This window comes from Centropristis striata, chromosome 4, assembly GCF_030273125.1.
Source record: "Centropristis striata isolate RG_2023a ecotype Rhode Island chromosome 4, C.striata_1.0, whole genome shotgun sequence".
NCBI classification, from domain to species: domain Eukaryota; kingdom Metazoa; phylum Chordata; class Actinopteri; order Perciformes; family Serranidae; genus Centropristis; species Centropristis striata.
In genome coordinates this window covers 13,092,940-13,120,080 of record NC_081520.1, presented here as the reverse complement: position 1 = coordinate 13,120,080, position 27,141 = coordinate 13,092,940, and the positions used below count along the sequence as shown (strand labels likewise).

Genomic DNA, 27,141 nt, shown 5'->3' with positions numbered 1-27,141 from the left:
TGTGTTAAACATCCTCTTCATTGTTTATGACAAGAGATTACATAAACCAATGTATCTTCTGATTTGCAACCTTGCTGTTGTTGATATAATATACTCCTCCAGTTGCAGTCCAACCATGATTGGAGTTCTAGTTGCCGGGGCTAATACTATAGCTTATGTGCCGTGTCTTATTCAGATGTTTGTTTTCCATGTGGGAGGTGTGATGGAGATGTTTGCTTTAGCTGTTATGGCATTTGATCGATTGCTTGCTATTAGCTGTCCCTTTCAGTACCACAGCTATGTAACAAATGTGCGCACTGCTGTCTTCACATATATCCTGTGGGTTGCTGCCTGTGGTCTTGTGGCTCTTCTGCCTGAAACTCTGCTTCCTCTCCCTCACTGCCACTTGAAGCTGAAGTACAGTTTCTGTGACTATCCGGCCTTGATACGAAGTACTTGTGTTGACCCCACTTACTATTTCAATCTGGTTACCATCATATTATTTTTTATTATATTTTTCACTTTCATTTTAATTTGCCTGTCATACCTTTGGATATTGGTTTTTGTGAAATTGTCCTCAAATAATGACAAAAGAAAAATGGGCAGCACTTGTTTGACTCACTTGATTGTGGTAATAGGTTATTACTTTCCTGTATTTATCAACGTTGTCTTGACCAGGTTAGGTGTGGTATTAACTCTTAATGCTCGCCATGGTTTAATGATCGGGGCCATCCTCGGTCCATCTCTTTTTAACCCTTTGGTATATTGTCTTAGGACCAATGAAATCAGATATAAGATCTTTAAGATATTCAAAAAAAGTTGAGAGATTAAATTAAATTCTTGTGAGCTTTAAATTTACTATAAAAGTAGTATTCTTTTGTCCTTTTATGGTCAAAGTATTATGCTCGAATTATAAAATATATTCATCCATGCATTTTCTAAACTGTTTGACCATTCTTTTATGCCAATAAACTCTATGCCATTGAAGGAGTTCATAAAATCTATAATAAACCCTGCTGGTAAAAAAAACAAAAAAAACAAAATGGATCTTTTCCGAGCATCATCATAAAGGAGGGGATTACACCTTTGTAATACTCTTGAGCATGATGTTGATTTTTTTTTTCTTCCAGTATTTTTTTGCTTTACAACCCAATTTCTGCAATACTGAAGCCTATACTTAACCTTACTTGTACTTTGTGTTTAGTGATAATTAGCAAATGCTGAAATTCTAAGATGGTTACCATTTTTTAAAAAAAGAAGAAAAGTTTCATTGCTTTAAAACTAACATCTCGTAAAGCAATGGACAATCTAAACATTGCAGTTGTGTTTAAAAACAAAATTGCCATCAGAAACTTTTGTCATGGAGGTAGAGGAACTTGTTTGTTTTCAGAACATTATGATCCTCAGAGGAACAACACAAATGAGTTCCAAGAGGAAGCTAATTAGTGTCTTGTGTGATTAAAGCGTGCCTGTGAAAGTAGAAGCCTCTCTGTGTGTGTCTTTGAACCAAAGTGAATTCTCATTTCATAACAGTTTTACGCAATGTTGTTTTCCCTAAAATTTACATATTCCAAATACTGAGTTTCACTATGCAGTATCTTCTGTTGAACCAAATCTTTCCTCTTAGTGTTTTGGAAACATCAACTTTTGTTATTTACACATGATATCTGTCATTTTAATGTTTATCATTCGCTATAAATGTATGCTGTAAATCCATCCACACAGATTAAACTCATGCTATGTACTGAGAGACCACTATTAAACCCTAGACACTACCATTACCTCCTCAATATCTGTTTAGGTACACATTGGAGTTTTGTATACTCCCAAGTCCTGTTAGATTTATAACCCAATAGTATTATTTAAAAAATAGTTCTATCAAAGAACCATACAGTACATGCCACACAGTCTTTTCCCACTGAGCAATTGAATCTAAATTATTATTAGACATTAATAAGATAGTATTATTATCTTAATTGGTAGAAATTAGGTAGGATGATAACTATGGAGAAAAATATGTCAGACATCTTTGTTAATGCACATGGCATAATACACAAATATTCAGATTTACAAATGTGTTTGTGATTTGCCGTTGCCATTTCAATGAATGTGCTTCGATTTGTACTAATATGTCAAGTTATAAATATTATTTGTAATGTGTACTGTCAAAAAAGTTTTTGGGTATTTCTCATGAAACTAAATTTGTACATTTGCTATTCTGTGTGTCAAGTATTGAATCTGCATTTGTGGATCGAGTTAAAGACACATTTGTTTCTTCTTCAAATTACGTCATTTTGAGACATTCTTTTCACTCTTTTAGGATCCACACACTATTCACACTTGATACATACCCAGAAGTTCCCAAATCCACTCATCAAGCAGCTAGCTTGCCAATTTTACCATGCATTCATGCATCAAATATATGTGTGTGAGACACTACATTTAATAACACAACAACACTATAACAATAATACAACTTCATCATCACTCTCCATCTTCTGTTGCTCAAACACAGTGACTAAACACACATTAAACTACTCTTATACCAACTAAATATCTAAGTGTGGATTGCACTTAAACCAGGCCATGGTCATTTCCACATGGTATAGAGCTAAATGACAGATTCATATCAAATTGTGTCAGATTTTTTAAAAATGTGTTTAGTAAATGAAGACTAATTGTGGATGTTTCATTCACCAATTGCGGTTTCTGCTCAGCTTGCTGTAGTTCGTTGTAACTTTACTTTATTGTGTATTCCAACACCCAGAACAGGGTGATCTGAAAAAGCTAAATGAAGTAAGATATTAGAAACGACAATTAAACTTTATTCTCTTGCTCCATGTGTTTAGATGCACATGATTTGCACTTTATTACGATAGATGTATAAGGTGAACTGGATACATTGTCAGAGGCAGCCATTCCTATCAGAGTTGCTCAGTGACTATGAAGCCAAAAAAGCTCGACTTACGCAGATAAAATTACGTGGTTCTCTTGTGAGACACACTGCTGGGTCCATAGAGCATGCACGCAAGAGACTTCCACTGGCAAAGCCTACCAAGAAACAAATTCAGTTATTAACATTAAATTGGTCAATGGGGAAATGCTGTATGATTGATTGGAAGAACTATTAATTTATAATAATGGGTTATAAATCCCACATGAGTAAACAATTATACTTGAGCAAAATCAAATGTGTACCTAAATTGATACTGAGGAGGTAATGGTAATGTCTCCAGTGTGTAATAGTGGTCTCTCAGCACATACAGTAGCATGTGTTTAACCTGGGCGGTTGACTACAGCATAAAGATACAAACAAATTATAAACATAGAAGTAAAGCCTGTTGGCTTTTGAGTTTTATGTCTTAAGTTGTTAGACACTGTATGCATGTGGTTGCTATAATAATAGTAGTAGCAGATTAGTATTAACATTTACATTAATCCTCATAGATGGTGAAACCTATACTCAGTGTGGTAACAAGTATGTTTAAAGATGGAAGAAAAAGAACAAAACAAATTTGAGTAACAGAAAGCCACTTTTGTCCTTTCATTAACATTTCCATTTTACAAAAAGATAAACACTTCAGAGAGTGGATTAATTTTTTTGTAATTTGTCTGCGACAACAGTCAGTTATCAAATAAACATGTCATTAAGTGTCTAGTTAGTCTAGTTTCTTTTTGCTGTTCTGTCACGACTGCTTTGAAAATCACCATGAAACATAAAAAAAAAAATAGCCTAACATTGTTTCGACACCTTCCCGACACGATATCCTGACATACTTGGTGATTCCTTAGTTCTTCTAGTTTCATATGATACCAGTATCTCCAGTGTATTCCTAAAAGTGAGCCCGCTATGGCCTCCGGAAAAAGCAAAAGTACCGCGTGCATATGACTTGTAAATGTACATAAATGCTTGTATTCACATTTTGGATTATGAAGTTTGCATTTCCCATGCCTCTAATTTTTAAAACTACACTAAAGGCTTTTGATGAGTGTGACAAACACAGAAACTTTTACCTGATTTGAAAACTTTAACAACAGTTGACAGTTTTGCATTCAGTGTGTAACTGTGATTGACACAAAGAGAGGTCACATTTAGTTTTAAACATCCAACAATTTCGGACAGGAAAAAAAAAAACGGGTTCATAATATAGCTTGAGTCTCCCTGGAAAGAATGATGCCTCTAATATATTTTTTATTTTTAATATATTTTATTTTTTTATAAATTAACTTACATGTCCATCAAATATGGGATTTCAGAATGGCATTTTTCTTTTGGCTTCAGCTCGCCCTGATACCTTCATTATAATATGCGATGTGATTGGACTATGTGTTTGCACAATGACGAGTTACTGATCCTGGGAGGCATAAAACCCTTAGCTCTCGGGTAAAGTCTATTTTCATTGCTCTTTGTTAGAACTCAGAGTTGTAGAACTTGCAGAATCTGAAAGCAACTAGCTAATTATGATTCACAATGTATCTTAATGACCTCCTCTTTGCCTAGAAAAGTCAACGTCTTCTGTGCACTTTGTGTATCCTAATATTGTGTTGAATATGCCTTTGCAGAATGCTTCAATCAAAGTAACAGAATTTATTATAGGTGGTTTTGACGCAACCAAGAGACCTATGGTAGTTGGTGTTGTTATATTGATTATCTATGTTCTAGCTATTCTAGCCAATGTGTTAAACATCCTCTTCATTGTTTATGACAAGAGATTACATAAACCAATGTATCTTCTGATTTGCAACCTTGCTGTTGTTGATATAATATACTCAACCAGTTGCAGTCCAACCATGATTGGAGTTCTAGTTGCCGGGGCTAATACTATAGCTTATGTGCCGTGTCTTATTCAGATGTTTGTTTACCATGTCGCAGTAGTGATGGAGATGTTTGCTTTAGCTGTTATGGCATTTGATCGATTGCTTGCTATTAGTTTTCCCTTTCAGTACCACAGCTATGTAACAAATGTGCGCACTGCTGTCCTCACATATATCCTGTGGGTTGCTTCCTGTGGTCTTGTGAGTATCATGCCTGAAACTCTGCTTCCTCTCCCTCACTGCCACTTGAAGCTGAAGTACAGTTTCTGTGACTATCCAGCCTTGATACGAACTACTTGTGTTGACCCCACTTACTATTTCAATCTGGTTACCATCATAGCATTTTTTCTTTCATTTTTCACTTTCACATTTATTTGCCTGTCATACCTTTGGATTATAGTTTTTGTGAAATTGTCCTCAAATAATGACAAGAAAAAAATGTTTAGCACTTGTTCGAGTCACTTGATTGTGGTAATATATTATTACTCTCAATTATTTATCTCTGTGATGTTGACCAGGTTAGGCGTGGTATTATCTCTTGAGGCTCGCCATGGTTTAATGTTAGCAGCCATCCTTGGCTCACCTCTTATTAATCCTTTGGTGTACTGTTTAAGAACAAATGAAATCAAATCTAAGATTCTTAAGATATTCCAAAATAGTTGAGACATGTCATTATATTCTTGAACTGTACTATAGATGTTGCATCCTTTTATGGTCAAGGTATTATGCCAAAATGCTACTTTTGTGGTATTAAACTGTATGCTATGTATGTGTGTCTATATATATATATATGTGTGTGTGTGTGTGTGTGTGTTTTCATGTAAATGCACTGTATTTAAACTAACATCTGCATAGCTTGTGACATTCTCTTTGTTGACGTCCTCTTTGTTGACGTCAGTCCTGCCAGCTGCTGGTGAAAGGAAAAAAAAAATCTAATTTGATCTTTTCTCGGCACATGTAGGGGAAAGATACTAATAGTAATAATGTCTTAGAAAGCATATCTGTTTTAGATTAATAAAAAACTTAGCTGAGCTACACACTTTTGTAAAACCACACTGTATGGAATGCATAATGTGATTTTGATGGTATTCTACTATTAGAACTAGATTGTACTAAGGACATGTCCCACCAATGTTTAATAAAAATTCATATTTGGAAAACTAAGGCCAATAATGCCCAATAGAAAACAAAATATTCCAAACTCTGTATGACACAGCTTCTGTGACAGACATATCACCAATATTATGAGTTTCACTGTGATTTATTTTTGTGTTTACAGTGTGTGAATAAAAGCACATATCGAGCAAACTCTGAAGCTGGCATGTTATGATATTGGTTATAATTATGTTTGGGTGGTGAATCAAAATCACTAAATCCCAAGATAATTTTTTAATTTTACTATTGATATTACATTACATCATGCTTAATTTCTTTGCAAAACTGAAACTATTTAATAAAAGCTTGTTCACTGAAATATCTGCTGTGCACTGCACTCAGACCTGTATTGTTGATTAGGAGCAGCTGAGATGACAGGTAGGAGATTAGCTTGCTTTGTGACTGCTCAAAGATGTTAACATGGGCAATGCACCTGCGCTGCTCATGCAGCCTGTGTGTCCTGGCCACTTGTAAGGAATAGGAAACTTTTTTTGCTACCAAATTTCAAGCTTTACAAGGGGTATGTACATAATACAGCTAACGCCGCATACCCGGAGATTATTGAAATGTATAGGATATCATGGTATTTCTTGAGTACACAAAATCCATATACTGGATAAATGCACTACTTACTAAATTTTAGATCATACATAGTGAATAGTATGAGTATGCAATCAAAGTTGCATACTCACCCTGTCTATGTCATGCCCTCTTTTTCTCTGATTACAACCAGGGGTGAGCAAGCCTGGCTAGCTGATTGGCCTGGAGTGTAAGGCCAGTGTTAAAAATGCAAACTGATATGGGTAAATTTAAAGCAAAATATAATAGACTATATGATATGATATCATCACTTGCTGCTGGTTGCATGCATGTACACATCAACACATTGTTCACTCATTGTGTGGTTGTGCAGGCATGAGCAGTGTGGAGAAACATGGATTGCACAGGAGAGAGCGGAATATATTGAAAAGGTTGGCAGAAAGAGAGAAGAAAAGCATCTCTAATAACATAGTACATAGTATATATACTGAAGCTAGTAATTTATTAAAGCATTTGGGATACTTAAGTATTTTTTATGCTACTTTGTACTTTTACTCCACTACAGTTCAGAAATGTATTGTTCTTTTTCATGCACTGTATTCATTTAACCATAAATGCAGTGTAGGAAAGCAGGAGATACTATTGGAAAAGATGCGTACTGTATGCTCTTTTCTGTCACAACAAACGTAAAAACAACAAACGTACCAAAAAATTATATTATTTATTCCTTTAGTCTTACTTATGGAAGCAGATTTGGCTAACTTCTGATTTTAAGTTTTTAATTATTTTGGATAACTTAAAGATATATTAGTGGCATAAAAAATGAATTGTAAAAGAAAAAATTCAACAAACTGTAAGGGTTGAATGTGTTGAGATTTGCCTGGGCTGTATAATGAACAATTAATAAATCAATTGATGATACGTAATGCCTGTTATGATGCAGTTCTGACAAATTCAGTACATGGCTGATATAGTTCTTCACCACTAAATTGTGATGAAGTAGAAGAAACTCAAAAGGGGGTAAATGGCACAATTTTCTTTAAACTTTATATCGACCAATTGAAAACATTTAAGTGAGACATAGTTGTATCATTCCTCTAAGCATTTAAACTGCAGAACTGTTTTGCTTTCTGGCAGTTTATGGCTATTTGACATTGGAATGATGGAGCATATGGACATGGACAGTTGCAGTGTGTGTGTGTGTGTGTGTGTGTGTGTGTGTGTGTCAAGGTTATTATAGTTAACGAAAACTAACAAAATAGCGAAAACTAGATTTGAAAAAATATTTTTGTTAACTGAAATAAAAATAAAATCTAGAGTAATTAAAAAAACGATAACTAACTGAAACTGTATTTTGTGGTTAACTAAAAACGAACTAAAATTATAGTGAAAATGTCCTTAGTTTTCGTCTTTGCCAACTTTTTTCATACATAAACCTTTTTGGTTGATATGAAATCTATTTAATCTATTTGGTTTTATGACGTAGGGGCTAAGATAGATTAGACAAAAGAAATAAAGGCAACATTTATTGTGACCTTATTGAATCTGGCACCCAACAAATACCCCATTACAAAAAAGACTAAAACTAACACTAAAACCAAACTAAAACTAAGCATTTTCCAAACAATAAAAACTAATTAAAACTAGCAAATACATTCTAAAAACTCATTAAAACTAACTGAATTTGAAAACAAAAATTGCCAATGAAATTAAAACTAAAACTAATGAAAAATCCAAAACTCTTATAACCTTGGTGCTCAAACTCTTCAATTCTGTGAAACTGACACCACAATGCAGTAAGTTAATACATAATTCCTGCTTTTTGGCTTTTTAGGGTTATAAATATTACAATCCTCATGATTTGATGTTGCTAGAAAACATTGAAATTGCCTGCAGAGTGAATAAACAAAAAGTGGTAGAAAGTGACAGTACTGCGGTTATAGTAGTAATGTTGATTTGTTTACTTCAGTTCAGTTGATCATGTCATTTATAAAAAGAAGGAGAAGATTACTTTATTAATCCCACAATGGGGAAATTCAACCTCTGCATTTAACCCATCCTTTTTTACACACAAGTGAACACACCATGCAAGGAGCAGTGGGCCCGAATCCTAACCTCTAGGCCAGGGACTGCCCCAATTTGATACGGTGAGTTGTCTACAGCTACTCAAGTTAGATATTCCAGTGTCATTTCAATGGCTATTAAAGTGTTTAATGCTCTCTAAGTCTATGTACGAAATGCAACTTGGAGAAAAACTACTGTTTAACATTTACAAGATCACATGTCTGTCACTGTTGGAAATGTTGCAAAAACAAAACAGTAGCTGTTTACAACATTGTGTCACCAAATCCTTGGAGATTCATTATCAGAGCTTAGGAGAGAGGATACATAACTCCGGAGGGCTTCGAGTGAGACATCTTTCCTATCAACACTTTGTAAACAAAGAAGTCATTAACCTAATGAGCAAAGTTAAAGAAGGAATATGTAACCATGAGTCTGTAACAACAACAAAATGTTAGTAACAAAGTTCAGTGGGAGCAAAGATCCTCTGATGAGTGACGACATCCCTGCAGCCAACTGTAGTCAGATGCTGGTAAACATTATCAGAAGCAATTATAATTAATAATATAAAATTATTATGTTGGTATGTTGGTAGAGTCTTCTAAGTCTAAGTTTTTTTTTTTAATTCAACACATTATTAGCTGCCCTCTGCCCAGTTTGGTGCTTTGTGGTACACCCAGATTTTCCACCTTTGTGCCCAAACAAGCTACAGTCTGAATGGATGGAATAACAGCCTTGTAACTATGATGTATTTTAACTGCAATAAAAAAGATATCCATCTGATTATTACATTTTCTAAGCTTTCATATATGTTTTTTTATTCAATATAATATAATTCTACTTCTGTCTTGACCCTATGACCAGTAGTTGACTAGGATTTTACAATGACTTTTTGTTTGTTGTTTAATATGACATGGTTGGGATATTGTAAAATAATAAAATAATGCAATAAAGTGCAAGAAAATGTTTTAATAAAATAAAATAATGAATGCATGATTAAAGAATGGTTGATTAAATGAAGTGTCATTTCAAATTAATTGATTCATTGATCAAATGGATTGAAAGTAGAACTTTGCAAGATGGATTGCACACAACTTTGCACAAACAACTCTATGAAAGAATATTTAACATTATTCTACATTATTATAAATCATACATACAATGTATTACATTGTGAAAAAGAAAAGAAAAATTAGGAAATAGGAAATACATTTAAAAAACAATAAATAGCTAAATAAACATCAGTACTCTATGTTCAGTGTCAGTCATTTGTCATCCATCCATCCATCCATCCATCCATTCAACCGAGGTATTCCAGATGTCCCTCTCCTTACCAATGTTTTGTAGCTTCTCTTGAGGTGCCCTGAGGCCTATTGCCCCATATTGGACAACAGATATGCCAATACCAATTGATACCGATATGCAATTGATAAAGGCCTGTAATATGGTTAAACCAATAATATCGGTCGGTCTAATACTGCATTGTAACATTACATTATTCTCTTATTTACATCTGCTCCCATTTTCTCTGATTTCAGGCCAAATTCCTTGTCAAAAACTTTCTTATATGAACATAAGCACCATACAGTGGTAATGTACTGCTAGTGGAAGGGATGTTCATATTTGACTTTTATTGGCAAATCTTGAAGCAAAAGAGAAAAGCTCTACAAACTGATTCTGCCAAATGTGTCAAACTGAGCACACTTTATGTTAAAACACTAAAATAAATTACTCAATGATGTGATGTTATGACATATAACGTATAAGTGCTTTGTAAATAGTTTGTTGTGACACCACCTAAGTGTGAAACACTGCGTCTTGTAGCCTGTCAGCAGCCACTAGACCAGTTAGTTGACAGTGACAGTGAGCCAGTAGTACCATCAGCAGTCATGAGCCCAAAACTCCAGAGTGGGCAGGTAGGATTGATCGTTGAGTGAATACCGTATTGTCCTGAATATAGGACAACCCGAATATAAGACAACAAGACTTTTTTATAATAAGTACAGTGTAGACCTTCTCTATATGAAAAGTTCCCAGAGATAACTTTATGATTTTGCACGATATTATTAAAACTGGCTTGATCAGAAAGCTTTGGAGGAAGAAAATTTATAGCATTTTTTTAAATGTGATTTAGTGTCAAAAGCAGAGCCAGGACCTAGTTGTGTGTCCAGAGGGACTCCTGCTTTCACTGTGAAAGGCACAGTGGAGCTGTTGTATCAGTGTGTGAACAATCAAACATGATCACATTAATTACAATATAAACACTTTATAAACCCACATGACACATTATGCTTTTAAGAAGAATAGTAAATATACAAAGCTAATAACTGAAATGTAATAGGATGGAAACAATATGAAAAAATGGTTAAATGCAGTGTCAAGTTAGTTTTATAGGGTTTTAGAAAGAAGTGTGAATAACAAGGCTATAGAGATTAGTGTGCTATCCCAGACTTATAAACTAAGGTTATAATTATATTATTAGTTACTAAAGTGGGCTGGTCTAAGGCAGGGATGGGCAACTTAAATGCTGGAGAGGGCCATCATTTTTCATCGACACTACCACAGGACCATGCACTTAACCAGATATGATGAAACTGCAATTTTAAATATGTTTACAGTGCAGTAACTTAACATATTCATGCTCAAATGCATGTTTAACAGTATAGATAGGAAAACAAAAGGTTTGAAGCAAATAAAAAATAACCACTTACTGTGATTTCTTTTTTTTTCAGTGCAAGAACAGCAGACCAACATTAATTGCAAGAAGTAATTTTGTGCATTTTTACACTGCACTTTTAAGATTTCATGCTCAAATGCATTTAGTTGTACTGAGGGCCACTTCAAGTGAGGGTGCGGGCCATATGTGGCCCCCGGGCCTCCAGTTGCCCATCCCTGGTCTAAGGCATGAAAATCCCTGGGCTAAAAATGAGTCCCACTCTGGCCCTGACTGGTGTCTTTTGTGCCCTTTGGACACTGAAGAATATTATTGTCCACTTGTGTCTTCCAGGTTTACTATGGTGCCTAATTGATACGGTTGTCATTGTCAAACATAAATAATACAAGTACATTTTGTATCTGTTAATATGTCACTATTTTTGTGGTTGTTGAAAAATGATGGTTGCAAGGTGATCAGATGAAACTGAGGGGTTACAGAAAATAAATTGATACATTGTATAATTGATAGATTATTAGTGGTTCCTAAGTAGACTTTAAACTTAATTTTACACCAAGATCATTAATATTACCCAACTATCAAGTTGTAATATAATTTTATACTATCTAGACTGCATTCATTTAATCAAAGAGTGTCTAAACAAAGATAGCACACTGTACTGTTATCATGTGTGTACTAGTTTTTAAGTAATTCAAGTTCTTTACATAAGTGTAATGATGTAATTGGTTGCAGATCAACACACCACAATGTCAAACAGCAAAGTTTCAGTTTTATGTGGTTTCATATCTGTTGTCACATATTCCCTTTCCCTAAGTTTGTGTTTTATCTGAGTTTACCAAAACATGATTCCTCCATGCTCAGTTTATATTGCTAGTTTTAGTTCACTGTTACTATAGTGTGCTTTAGAATAAAATAACTGGCTCTTAGTTACCTTATCTCGTTCAGGACACAAGAGGGCAGCAAATCACATAAAATGCAACAAATCCACACAGTTCATTTATTGTTCTTTCTGTTCATTTGTTGGTATGAATGAGTTTACTGTGTACTGGTGGCGCCCTCTGCTGTATTAATATTCTAAATACACACAGTGACATGAAATTATTATAATGTGTTTATAGTGCAACTTTGACAATGTTTGTATTGAATGAAAAGACATTCCTCAATGTTTTAAACCAAACTACAATCACTTTGAGTCTTTAATTAACCTCCTTACTTCCCTTCATATTTCATAAAAACAGAGTGATTATCCTACTTATGTTGTTTACTATTTTATAATCTTATCTTTAAAGTCTTGATTCAAAATGTTTAATCTCTTCTGTTTTACTGTGCACACATCAAGTCTCACGTAACTCAAAGATGTTTTTATGTTTTGTTTATTTCAAACTTTATATTTCATAGGTGTTTGCTTTAAGAGGATCTCTCTATAACAAAATAAATGGTAATAAAATATATCAGTATGGTCAGCACACTGATGAGATGATTCATAGGGTTTATCTGTTAACATATTGCTTATAATTAAAGTGTATAAATAAATAGCAGTGGTGATCATTCAATAACAAAAATCCCTATTTTTAAGCAATATAAAATTGCTCATAAATAAGTTTTAAATTAGTACATAACTGGCAAACACTGGTGAATTTAATTGTATAAAAATAGTAATAGCTGCAACTGCTAGAGGAAAAAGAATAGACAATTTGAAATTGGTTGTTATACACAGTACTATAATAATTATGACAAATGACAAATGACAAATGAGTATTTAGTATTACCTCTTACAACAATAAGTCAAAACAAAGTCTCCTGTGGTAATTTATTTTTATTTAACCATCATTATACATGTATGTACAAGCAGCTTAAAACACAGCAATGAAGTTAAATGAACAATTTGAAAAATTGCATGCCAAAGAAAAAAACAACAGCCTTAAAACAAACAGCAAATCTCATCAAACAATGAAATAGCAGTGATCATTAACAGGACAAGTGCATTCCGTGGTCAAATAGTCATCAATCCTGTGTTATTTCATTATTTTCATATAAACATTATTTTTTATATGTATTATTTGATGTCAAAAATTTTACATTAACAAAAAGGCAATGAAAAGACATTTAGAAATAAAGAATGTATTTATAAGGTAGTGAGATAAAAAGATTTATCTTACTACAGGCTGAAGCTGAAAGGACTTATTCAACAGAAAATGCACAATTTTTTCTCGAATTTCTTTTGTTTTCAGTCCATAGATGATTGGATTCAATGTTGGGGGGAAAACCAAAGTTAAAACCCCTATGAACCTCCTTAAATGTGGTGAAAGGTTTCTTATTCTGTATGATATGATGGTAAAAAGACCCAGGCACTCCAACAAGAGAAAAACAGCTAGATGTGTAGCACATGTCTGCAGAGCTTTGGCTTTCGTGTCTGATCGTTTGGATCTGAAGCATGCAACAAGGATCTGGAGATATGTGTACAAAATCATCCCATTACCTATCAGCTGTGTAATAGCAACCGTAAAAAGCCCATAAATGTTATTAATGCTTGTGTCAGCACAGACCAAAGTCAACAAAGTTGGATTATCACAGTAGGGATGCGTCACTTCAGATCGACAGCGGGGTAAACGCAACAGCAGGTAAAAGAGCACACCTATTACAACTAAACAACTCATCCAAACAATTGTGATAATTCTCATAATGTGAGCATTAGTCATAATCGTGTTGTATTTCAAAGGCAAACATATGGCAATGTATCTATCATATGCCATAGCAGTGAGAATGAACACTGTACCACATGCATAGATGTGGATAAAGAAAGCTTGGGTAACACAGGTGGAGTATTGCATCGTCTTGTTGTTTGTCAGTATGTCCTTAATGGCCTGTGTGAAGAATGCTGTGCTGCCTATAAGGTCGTTGATAGGAAGGTTCAGCAGAATTAAATGCATGGGCTGATGCAGAGATCTGTTCAGTACAATTGTGAGTATTAGAATAAGGTTGCAGAAAAGTATGATCAGATAGCTCAGAGTTGCAAAAAGAAATGTAGGAAAGACATTTTCATCGGAGAAATTAAAGCGATTTAGCACTATAAGAGACGATGTGTTGTACAGGTCGCCCATTCTTATGCTCCTTCTCTTCAGCAAATTGAAAAATAATTTAAGTTAAATGTTAGTTTAATTTAAGTAGCATAACTATTTCAAACACAACATCAATTTAGCAAGAACACTAGGGACTTATTAGACAAGACATGCATACAGAGACAATTGTGTAAAAAATGAAAATTCCAGTCATGTTTGAGTTCTCAAATGATAAATTCTCACTCAGAAGACAAAACTTACCAAAGTAAAGCCTTAATAGGTCCATGCCACTTTGAGCCCACATTCGTTTCAGCATCCCACATCATATATCATATATAGTACATAAACAGCAAGTTATAATCTTTTGGATGAATAGTTTTGAAATGAATCGCAAAGAACAAAATTAACTGAGTAACAGACAGAAAACAGTACAGTCATTCACTTCTTAGCAGAATAAATGAGAAATATGTAGTGCATCATCACTAGCGAGCAATACTGGCAATGACCAACTGGTAAGAAGTTCAGAATGATAATCACCTTTTATAGGGTGGATTTTTGCTGAACATCCATCAGCTCCCTGGAGTCTTCTGCTTTACAATAAAGATTATCTTTAGATTGTTATGGCAGTGAATCACAAGGGGCTTTCTAAAGAATAATACGTGTATTAGTGACCCTATCACTGCTCAACCTAAACACACTAATTATTGATACAGATATTACTTCAAAAGACTTTTGGTTGTTTTTAAATTAATAGGAATTATTATTATTATGGTTTACTATTATTGTTATTATTATTATTATTTATGGTTATTATTAATAATAATAATCATATTTTTAAGTAGATTGTGGAATATATGTTCTTTGAGGACTTTCTAGTTCAGTCAGACAGCTGGACGAAGAGGCCTGCTTGAGGCAAGTTTTCAAAAATACACAGTCGCTCATGAAGTCGGAATAAAATATTTTTACCTCTTTCCATGAAATGATTTTGACAATGTGCGTTATATATATTTTTATATCTTCTCAAAACGTTATTAATCAATCTCTTCCAAACATATCACAATGAAAATTAATACACAATTAATAGAGGATTGTGTCTGTAAACAAAATTATTCCAACTTTATGGGCATCCATGAATAAAGAGGCATTTCTAAACGGCCATGAATTACAATTTGTTCAGCTCTTAAGAAGTCTCAGGAAATATATCAAATGTCCTCAGATACCATCAAAAACATTTTGTTTACATCTAACAATATCATTTTTTCCCTTTGACACATTTGATGCCATTTCATTAATCCAAATTCTAAATCTTGGCCCATCAACATATTTCAATTAGGAGCAATTATACATTAAGCTTGTAATATGCACATCTACAAATCTAAACTGTAGGCTTTGTAAGTGTCAGTTAGCCGGCTATATACCCAAAATAAACAGCGTATCATCCAGTTGTTATTTCTTTGATAAAATTTTATCAATCATAATAATATCTTGCCAAAAGGATTTTATACTCACACATTCCCATATACTGTGGTAAAGTAAAGCCTCATTACACTTGATAGACACATCAGGAATGTCATCATTAAAAGTTTTCATTTTTCATTTTGTAAGTTAATGTCAAACAATAATAACACAGAAATGAATATGATGTGTTGTTGAACACAACCTCAACCTCTGTTTAAAGTGCAACTTTGACAATGCTTGTATTGAATGAAAAGACATTCCTCAATGTTTTAAATCAAACTACAATCACTCTGAGTCTTTGATTTACCTCCTTACTTCCCTTCATGTTTCATAAAAACAGAATGATTGTCCTACTTATGTTGTTTACTATTTTATAATCTTATCTTTAAAGTCTTAATTCAAAAGGTTTAATCTCTTCTGTTTTACTGTGCACACATCAAGTTTCGTGTAACTCAAAATTAATCTTTTAAGAGATGTTTTAATTTCTTGTTTATTTCAAACTTTAAATTTCTTAGGTGTTAGCTTTAAGAGGATCTCGCTATAACAAAATAAATGGTAATAAAATATATCAGTATGTTCAGCACACTGATGAGATGATTCATAGGGTTTATTTGTTAACATATTGCTTATAATTAAAGTGTATGAATAAAAAATAGCAGTGGTGATCATTTACTAACATAAATCCCTATTTTTAAGCAACAGAAGATTGCTTATAAATAAGTTTTAAATTAGTACATAACTGGCAAACACTGGTGAATTTATTTGTATAAAAAATAGTAATAGTTGCAACTGCTAAAGAAAAAAGAATAGACAATTTGGAATTGGTTGTTAAACACAAAACTGTAATTATTATCAAATTGAGTATTTAGTATTACCTCATGAATATTATGTGTTGTTGAACACAACTTCACTGCACCCAAAGATCACCTTTGGCACCCTCCAGTGGTGGCATGAGAGAAGACACAGCTGTAGACTGATTAATGCAGAACACCCTGACCCTAATGATGTAATCAGGGTTATTCCTGCTTAGGCCCTTTAATATAAAACCCACTTTACAAACTGCATGTGGAGCTTTGAAAGAAGTTGGAATTTAGGAGTCAGACAGATCTAATGAAAGATGATTTTCATAGCAGAAATTGTATTTTTGTATTTTTTTTAATGCATCCTAGAAGCTTGACCCATACTAATGTGATGTGAGGAAAATTGTGAACAGCAGGCGCTAATGCTGTCCAGGCATCTAGTGGGAAGATAACAACTTTGCTAAGTTTGAGTCTGAAAGGATGTAGGTGCCTACAGGCAGCGCACAGAGGCAATGCACTGAGTATCTGCAGATCATCATCCTCCATCTTTATATACATGTAAAACATTGAAATTCCCCTTTAAACATGCCTAAAATAATTGTATCTTTTCACTTATATAAGACAATAATTAGATAGATACATTATTAAGTATAACCATACATGAAAGCTACTTTTCCCCCATAAACATGAATGACATGAAAAACATCCTGATAAGTCTTGAGATTGTTCTGCACAGTGTGTAGCAGCACAAAATCTCTATATTTATATGCCTTGATACAATGTTTATGTTTACGATTTATTTGTTTTCTGATTTGTCCACTTTACCAGAGAAAATATCAATATCATCTTGATCTCCCTTAATCCTCTCTAAAATGGTTTTCCCTCTCCCAGTACACGCATCCTATACAATTCAATAATAGATCAAATTAATCTGAGAATCGCTGATTTTTTTATTACTTCTTTGGAGTTTATTAGGATATTCACTGCAGACACAAAAAAGATTCTTCAAGAAAAAAAAATAGAGGATTATCTATGACCAGACAAGAAGAAGACTTGCCCTGCAGGCCTTCCAGGACCTGAGAAGCGTCCCCAGATCATGATGCTGCCACCACCATGCTTCACACTGGAGATGGTGCGTTTGTGGTGATGAACCTTCTTCCAATTGACCTTGGAGTCTGCCATACATTTGGTTGAATTCCAGGGGAGATTTCATGAGCTTTTTTTCTCTCCCATACAGCTCCGACTGGTGAAGAACCCGGGAAACATTTGTTGTATGTACAGTCTCTCCTATCTGAGCCACTAAAGCTTATAGCTCCTGCTGAGTGGTCGTAGGTGTCTTGTTGGCCTCCCTCTCTCTCCAGTCTACTTCTTATCCAGTCACTCAGATTGTGAGCGCGGCCAGCTCTAGGCAGATTTAAACAAGTGCCATACTGCTTCCATTTCTTAATGATGGTTTAACTGAACTCTGTGGGATGTCCAGTGAGGGAAAATTTTTTTGTAGCCATCTCCTGACTTATACTTTCTAATGGTCTATTCTTTGAGTTGCTTGGAGTGTTCTCTTGTCTTCATGTTGCAATTGTAGCAGGAATAGTAATGAACCAGAGACTGGACCTCCCAGACACATGTTTTTTTGCCAAAATCACTAGCCACACATCAACTGCACTCAGGTGATCTCTATTTCACTAACTGTGACACTGCTGGCATCAACTAGCTGGAACTGTTGAATCAGCTCAGTCACTTTCAAGGGGGGGATATTTATGCAATCATTTACTTTACCTTATATATTTTTAATTAATTGACACTATTTTTAAAAAAATCTGTTTTCACTTTGACATTAAAGATGTTTGTTTTTTTTGCAAATTCTTATCAAAAAAACTGATTATATTGACCATGATTTCATGTGTAAAAGCAACAAAAGGGTGAAAAATCCAAGGAAGGTGAATACTTTTTAAAGGCATTGTAAGCTGCTTATCTGTAAACTGCTGAGAAATACACAGAAACATGAGCATGAGCATTATATGGAGAAATGTACAACATATTTTACAGGACTAATAATCATCAAATCAGAGATGTGTAACAAATCCACAGTGCAGTAATACATTGCATATTGTCGTTAGTGGAGAGCCTACATGTACACTAGACTCTGAAATCAGTTTCATAATATACAGGATTGGTGGAGCATGGGCATAATTTATCTAATCATGTTTAAGCAAAATGTAAAACTGGTCACAATTTGGTTGAGACCAGATTTCTTTTTAGGAACATCATAATATTCTGCTTCAGTTCTGCAGTTTTCAGTCCATATATAATCGGGTCCAAAATGGGGGGAAATATTAAAACTGACACACCAAGAGCCCTTCTGATGTACGGGGATGCACCCTCCATGCGATGAACAATGAGTGTAAAGGTAGTATTAATTTGCATGATTAAGAAAACAGCTAAATGTGTACCACATGTCTGAATGGCTTTTCTCCGGGCATCTGTTTGATTAGTCATGACACATGTGCGCAAGATCTGTGCATATGTGTATATTATCACTAACAGTGGGATGCCCATAATCACCAATATAGTAAATATTCCAAAGAAGCTGTTGACTGTGGTGTCCTCACAGATCAGTTTCACCATAGATGGATTATTACAGTACAAATCCACTAAATTCGTTCTGCAAACGTTGAAACGTGCAACCAGCATAAACAATGTAAACATCAATGAGAAATTGACAAGCCATATCAAAACAATAATTTTGATTAAAGTATGTGAAGTCATGATAGCATTATACCTCAAAGGACAACATATTGCAATATATCTGTCATAAGCCATGGCACTCAAGATCAACATGTTTCCTGTACCGTAAAAATGGACCAGAAAAGCCTGAGTAATACATCCAGGGTAGGAAATATGTCTATTCTGTGTAGCAATGCTCCAAAGAACATGAGGGAAAAAAGCTGTAGCACCAACAATGTCACTAATAGGCAGGTTGAGCAGCAGGATAAACATGGGCTTGTGCAGCTTTTTACTCACAGCAATAGTTGTTAATACCAACAAGTTGCAAAAGATAATAATTAGATAGGTAAGTGTGCCGAATATAAATGCTGGATAAATATCTGTTGCAGATAAGCCCAGTGGTACCAGCGTTAGTAATTCCCTTGAAGATGCATTTATAGACATAGTTACACAGTCTTTACTATGTTGTTGCCTCCCCTGCTGAAATTTTTTTCCCTCAATACTCACAACAACTGATGGAGGATCTTCACCTGAAATAAATGGTTTTAAGAAGTGGTTCTGAATGAAATGCTATGTATTGAGTCAAATGTACCTATGGTTTGATACCTGTTGCAGCATAATATCCTGTTCTCACCCACACTGCACAAAGAGCAATGAAAAAGACTTCTCTCTTTTATGTAGATGAACCTGAGGAAGATGACCAATGAGGTTAGAGAGCTCAGTACGTCAGTTGTTGTGACCAAACTGACATCGTGAGAGAAACATATTGATCATGCAGCGTGAATTCAAAAAAGCCCAGTGTGCAGAACAACAACAGAAACTTCAGATACTTACTGTTCATGACATCAATGTCTCTCAAATATGTGTCTTTATTTATAAGGTATGTTCAGATCATGAAACTTTCCAGAGCACTTTAAGACTTATTTTAAATGTAATTCTCAGGTTCACACTTAACCAACTTGTCAATATTTAAATCTTTATCCTCCAAGATTTGTTACATGCAGAGGTCAAATCATTGTCATATTTAGGGACTAAATTATGGAATACCTTTTCCCATCTGGCAAAGACCTCCATCTCTGTAAAATGATTGAAAGGATGTCTAAAAGCCCATTTAACTGCTGTTTTAAAATTCAAACACAAATTACACTTTTATATCATGTTCATGTTTTTGTCTTTACATTGTTATTTTTGTTATTGTCATTATAACTTGTTGTTGATGTTATACATATGTTTTTTTCTATTATCAATTTGTTATTACTTTCTTATAACTATGAAATTTCAGGTGGAGGCTTTAAATAGGCCCATCTGGGTTTTCTGCCTCTCCCTGCACTTTACACTATTTGTTATCTTTGTCATTTTAAGTCATTCTAACTGTGCAAATAAATAAACCTAAACCTAAGAATGAGACAAGCATATTTACTCCTACCACAATTTATTGTGTAACTATTTTATACATTATACAAATAATGATAATAGTAATAATAATAAAAGTCTATTTCTTTTATTTGAAATTTGATGAATAAATTAAATCCTTAGGCTGTTTACTCATAATGTACTGTACATCTTGTATTGTTTAGGTTAGTATTTTGAAATAAACAAATAAATGACAGTTCTTAAAACATTCCAGACTTCAGATTATATGATGAGATGTAGTCACTGTGTAATGCCACCCAAATCTGAAGATTCTCCCTTCCGGGGAAGTTTTTAACCACCGCTGGATTTTTTAAGATTAGAAATAACAATGTATGGAAATTCTTTACCTCAATATGTATGTGTAAGAATACTATTGGACCTGAACAGAAACTTACATGTACCAAAATCACATTTTAGGGGTCTCGGGTCATATGTGTCACATTCCTATGGACATCTGCTATGAATGCTCCTCTGTGTGAGCCAGAGTGCATTCTCAGGCTCTTCTTCTGTGAGTCAGTGTTTGTCTTTTCTTTTGTCTTATTAAACATCTCCTCTGCTGCGTCAGTCAAAAGGGAGGCTGTTATTAGTAGGGAAAGGCAACATTTCCCAAACAACAGAGAGGTTTTACTATGTTTAATTCTGTGCATCATGTTCAAAAGTACTGTTTGTACAAGAATGAGTAAAAGACGATTAACTAGTAATGACAGTCTTCTAAGAACAAATTACCACACCGTCCAAAACATGATGTGCCTGGGCTATTTCTATTATATTTAACTATTTAACTGCTATAAAAGGTTTTGTAAGAAGGCAGAAATACAAGCAAAAATCAATGTCAAAATGTGTGGTAGAATTGCACTGCACCCTCTTCTATTTTTCTTTCTCCCTTTTACCCCCAACTCTTACTTTGTATATATATAATATTTATTGAGTGTATGTGTCCAGCTTCATCTAATTGAGTTTAATATGGGATACTAACAATATTAAATACATTTTGTTTTGTTCATTGTGGTGTTTTTCCATTAAAAAAACAACATAAAAAATATAAATATTTGGATTTTATTAAAACACACAGCAATCAGCAGTACATATTCTAGGCTACATTTCCCGAACAACATAGAGGTTTCATGATATGTCAATAGAAATATGAACACTTTGTTTGTAGCAAACAATATATATACATACTATCAAATATGAACAGAATAAGAACAAGTAAAAAAACAGGGTAAATATATCAGACAGGTGTACACAAGACTTTTAGTAAATGTGGTGTATGAAGTATTATGTGTTAGACTATACAGTATGAGACTGATATCTCCATTTAGAATTATACACCGTTTAAATAACACAAAGCACTATACACACCAATAGGAACACACATGAAAAAAACACATTTTTGTTTTTCCAAACTTGTAACAAAGTCAAGTAACACATTTTTATGTTTGCATTAAGCTGCATATAGTTTTACCCAGTTTCATCGTATCTTTATTTAATGCAAACCCCAGCACTTAAAACTTGACTCGGTAATATTGACTGAGCAAAATATGTTTCTGACCTTTTTACCTACTGCTTTTTTTATTGTGGAACAACTATATTTCAATTAAATAATAAACAAGTATGTGAGTCAATTAAAAAAAAAATCAGTACACCTTAAAAGCAGAGTGAAACAACCTGTGCCACACTAGAAACAGTATTTTCATTTTAAAAATGCATTGTTCTCACAACGAACAAAACTGTTGAAAGGTATTTTAGGTTGTGTTTCATTAAGTTCCATGCATAGTTGACATTGTTTACACTATAAACTACCAGAGAAGGCACAGTGTCATTTTAGACGGATACTCTATTTTTTAGGACTCTCAGAAGAGTGTTTCGTATTTCACTTGTATACAGCCCATATACAATTGGATTCAGAAGCGGAGGTATAAGAAAAATAAGCATACCCATGATCTTTTGCAAGTCAGCTGAGATATTTTTGAACCTATGAGATAAAATTGTGAAAGTTCCCACAATCTCAAATATGATCAATATCAGCAACTGAGCAACACATGTGTTGACAGCTTTGTTCTTTACTTCAGACCTCCTTGTAACAACACATGTGATCAGTATCTTCACATAGGAGAATGCCTGAACAGACACACTTAAAGCTTGCATGACAGCTGTGTTAAATAATCCTATGATATTATTGACTGCCGTGTTTCCACATGTGAGCTTCAGTAGAGATGGGTTATCACAGAACACATTCATAATCACAGATTTGCACCTGGGAAGCCTTGTCTGTAAAGAGAACAATGATACAATCAAGACAAAGTCAAGACCCCAGACTAGAGCGATGATACAAATAACAACTCTAGGGGTCATAATAGAGCTGTAGCGTAACGGCATGCAGATAGCAGCATAACGATCAAAAGACATTGCGGCAAGAATAAATAAAAGCCCACCACCGTACATGTGAAGCAAGAATGCTTGTAAAACACAGAGAGGATAGTAAACCTTATTCGTCTCTGTGACAATGTCTGAAAGCACTTTTGGTAGCATTGCCGTTATGCCTATTAGATCATTGAAGGGAAGACTGAACAGGATGAAATACATAGGCTTGTGAAGGTTCCTCTTCAGAATGATCAAAGTCAACAGGGTCAGGTTACAAAATACACCAAAAAAATAGATCACAATACCAAGAAAAAATATGGGATACTTTCCTCCAGGTGGAATAACAAATGTGTCGAGGGTTAACTCATAGCTGAACCCAAAAGATTCATTCTCCATTTCTCTCCACTGACTGTACATTAATAAGAAGAAAAACAGTGATGAAATTTCATTATTGGAAATTGCAGCTAAAGCAGTCAAAGTTACACAGCATGTCACTTTCAAAGTAGTGCTGCGAGAATCAGCAGCGAGAACTTCCCTGCTCATCCAGCTTTATTTATTGTTCCCAGAACCATAGCCATTACTTGTTTACGTCATCCTTTTGCCTCTGGGATTGTGATTCGCTCTGCAAAGCGTGATAATATGATAATATGAGTAATTCTATGAAGTCAGCCATACCAGTACCGACACCTCTACAAAATATTGACACAAAGCTGGTATTGAAGGTAATTTTATTTTGTAATAAATCCTCTTAAGTTTGTTCTCCAGAAATAATGTATGAATGACTTTCTTTAAAATAAGGATTTTAATGCCCAAATAAATAAGTTAAAGTACAGTTAAAGCTACAGGAAGCAGAAATATTTAGCATGAGCACATACATGCGCCTCCTTTAGTAACCTGCAGGATTAATATTCATTCATTTTAATCATCCTGGTGTCATTATGAAGTGACATTTCTTTAGGATTTTTTTTTTCACATGTTCTTTAAAGAGTTTTTTTCGTTTCTTGAAATCAAAACATGAGGCTCTTGTTGCAAACTTGTGAACCTGTGAAACACTTTGAGATGACACACTGATTTAAGGCCCTGGCTGGCTGCATAAACTTGAATGGCTGCAGCTAATTTAGGGCTACACTATTAGATTAGAAAACCAAGAGAAAACAAGTTTGTTGTCCAGGTAGCAGGCTTTGTGACCTGACAGATGGCAGCAGTAGGATGTGCTTCTCTGGGCATCCTAGGGCGACTTTGAAAATAAAAGCAATGAGATATATGCAGATATTGGCACACATTTGATTGTGTTTGTCTAATAATGACTCGGACATAATATTGGCAAAGCATTTCGAGATGGAGAGAAAACACTGTGCTAATGTTAATGCTGCCACGGCCACCTTTTTATTAATGGAATTTGGGAACTCGTTCCACACAACCGTGAAGCCTCCCGGAGGCCATTGTAGCAGATTTTACTGTATTCAAACAAGAGAGAATTAATAGATATATTTTTTTAACATATAATTTTTTATTTTTTTTTATTTTTTTTAAAGTTGAACGACTTTGCTGTTACAAAATGCCGATTTGCATATTTTTATGATGGCCAGTGTTGTTAATCACAACATGAGCTTCTTTCATTTAAAGGAATGATAGAAAATAATTTTTAGTCTTTAGTAAAGTTGGGTAAAGTTAGATCTTAACCTATAAAAAAACAATGTTACCAGAAGTTTGTGGTCTATTTCACAGTTACCATTTAAGGTGCTTGTGGGCAGTGGATGTTTAGGGGGAGATAGCACGTCAACAATAGATGCCACATGTAAGTGGTGGAGATCATCTGAAAGCTGTGAACATAAGGATTCATTTGAGATGTGTGTCAAGTTCAAAAGTTCAAGTTCTGGTCAAAAATATCTAATAAAAGAGACTTAATTCATTAATTATTTATTTATTCAAACCTATTGTATAAGGGCGTATAAGGGTTCATACCATTAATATTTGCCCCTTTGAAGTCAATTTCTATATTCAGATATGTCCCATGAGTTGTTGCAGCAATAATGAGGTTTATACCATTTGCTACACACATTTGGTCCTGAATTATGCAATTTTATTCATATCAAAAAATGGTCAGAAAAACCCTCCAGAATATTACATCAATTTGCCAAGACCTTTGAAACAACATAGAAGAATCCATGCTGTGATGAAGGTTCAAAAACTTCATCATCTCATTTTGTAGATTTCTGCTGAGAAACCCTCATATTGTCAATATACCAAGGAAAGCTGCACACCCTCTGAATGCTCTCGGTCTCTAGTTTGCAGTAATAAAGTTTCATGAGGCTGTGATAAGGTATGTATGTAAAGAGGAGACTATTTTCATTGAGATAGCATGACGTCAGAGGTCACATGACCCCTTTGAAAATCACCATGAAACATAAAAAATAGCCTAATTTGGCTGCGTAATTTCGACAACTTGCTGACACGATATCTTGATGCACATGTTGCCTATAGAGTCATTAGATCTTCTAGTTGCATATGATATCAGAATATTCCTAAAAGTGAGCCTGCTACAAAGTACCGTTCCATTCTGAACATTCGGCGGGCAGGTGGAATGGTAAAAGGTTAATGGCCCAAATGTTATTTATGTTTAATTCAACATTGCAACTTAACCTTAATCTTTTAAATCACAGGTATAAACATTTTAATTAATTAATTAATTAATGTAATCACACTTGCCACACTGTGGGACAGTTGATTAAAAGAAAAACAAAGTCACTTTAACCTGTTAAGTTTATAATGTACATTTTATAAATCCAACGATAGAGTTGACTGTTGTTTTAATGGTGGACTAACAAGTCTAATATTTAAACCACATTTTGGCATACAGTACTGATTGAAAGGCCTGGCTGGAGAAAGAAATATTACACCAAACTCTCAACTCTTTTCTTCTTTAGATAAAAATCACTTTTGTTTTAAAAATTGTATTAATATCACACAAAAGCAGGAATACGGAAATCTCTCTTCACAACTTTTGTCATATCCATATTTTCAGCTCAAGGGATACCAAGACATTATGTAACTGTGTTACATCAGCTAGATGCCTCATTACTTTGTCAAAATACTTTTATTAATGAGCCCCCCTGAGATATTCTGAAATGATTTATTATTAACTGTCTCACATTGTAATTAATCCCTTGACAATTAGTAAACCTCCGGTTGATAATGATGTTCCTTGTTGTTTGCTAATGAAGGATGTTGTTTGATAACACCCAAGGGAGACTGTTACGTGTAAGGCAGCATGTGACATTACAACATATAAACATTTGATTTATTAACTTTAATCACTGAGTTTGTTAATATGTAAAACATTTAAACAGATTTAGTTGAACAGTTGGAGTTAAAGTCTTTGCTTTGTGTTTTTACTTTCCATTCAACTGCACCATTTTATTAACGTTTTAATATGTTAAATGGCTCAATAAATAAAAATGTATAAGATATTATAGAGCTTTTTCTTATTTATGAATATGTATGTCATATATATGTTTTTGGTTGGCTTTGTTAGATGGATCGTTTGTTTGTTTGTTGGTTTGTCTGTCTGTCTGTCTGTCAGCATGATTATGGAAAACCTACTGACCCTATCTGCATGTAGCTTGGGGGAAGCCAGGTTTAGCATGGACCAAATACATCAAAGGACACACTCTCTCAGTAGCCTTCTAGTTGTGTGTATATGTCCCAGAAGAAAATACTTATTGAAACAGAGCACTGAAGTGGTCACATCACACCTTCTGGGAGCAAGGACCTTGTTCAGGCCCTTAGGACATTAGGACATTAAGAGAGACTAATCATCTCACCCGGGAGAAGTGGACATGATGAACTGCTTAGTTGCTTTGATAATTGAATTACCCTCTAATTACTTCCTGTGGTCTTTCTCCATTACAATGTGATTCAGACATTTGCTCTCTTGCCTCCAAGGAATGCTAATGTCTAGAATAAGGATAAATGATGAAGATATGACATTTTATATCTAAAAGGTCAAAGGTTAAATTCACTATGACATCATAATATTCTGGGGGGAAAACACATATTTGGGCATTATTTAACTCCATAACTCAGGAACAGAAGTGTA

General features: G+C 34.3%; 5 protein-coding genes across 5 annotated transcripts; 2 read left to right on the top strand and 3 right to left on the bottom strand.

Annotated features, from left to right (window-relative positions):
• Positions 1-115: 115 nt before the first annotated feature.
• Positions 116-802, top strand: LOC131970650 (olfactory receptor 4D9-like). The gene is made up of 2 exons (XM_059332085.1): positions 116-431; positions 663-802. The coding sequence occupies exons 1-2, from the start codon at positions 116-118 to the stop codon at positions 800-802; spliced, it is 456 nt and encodes a 151-aa protein (XP_059188068.1).
• A 3,728-nt stretch (positions 803-4,530) lies between these two features.
• On the top strand, positions 4,531-5,457 carry LOC131970649 (olfactory receptor 13G1-like). The gene has a single exon (XM_059332083.1). It carries the CDS (start codon positions 4,531-4,533, stop codon positions 5,455-5,457), a length of 927 nt encoding a protein of 308 aa, XP_059188066.1.
• Positions 5,458-13,374: 7,917 nt separating this feature from the next.
• Positions 13,375-14,325, bottom strand: LOC131970648 (olfactory receptor 52B2-like). The gene has a single exon (XM_059332082.1). It carries the CDS (start codon positions 14,323-14,325, stop codon positions 13,375-13,377), a length of 951 nt encoding a protein of 316 aa, XP_059188065.1.
• A 4,442-nt stretch (positions 14,326-18,767) lies between these two features.
• LOC131969981 (putative gustatory receptor clone PTE03) lies at positions 18,768-19,709 on the bottom strand. Its single transcript, XM_059331217.1, has one exon. It carries the CDS (start codon positions 19,707-19,709, stop codon positions 18,768-18,770), a length of 942 nt encoding a protein of 313 aa, XP_059187200.1.
• Positions 19,710-22,502: 2,793 nt separating this feature from the next.
• On the bottom strand, positions 22,503-23,438 carry LOC131970433 (olfactory receptor 52B2-like). Its single transcript, XM_059331826.1, has one exon. The coding sequence runs from the start codon at positions 23,436-23,438 to the stop codon at positions 22,503-22,505; it is 936 nt and encodes a 311-aa protein (XP_059187809.1).
• Between the last annotated feature and the right edge of the window lie 3,703 nt (positions 23,439-27,141).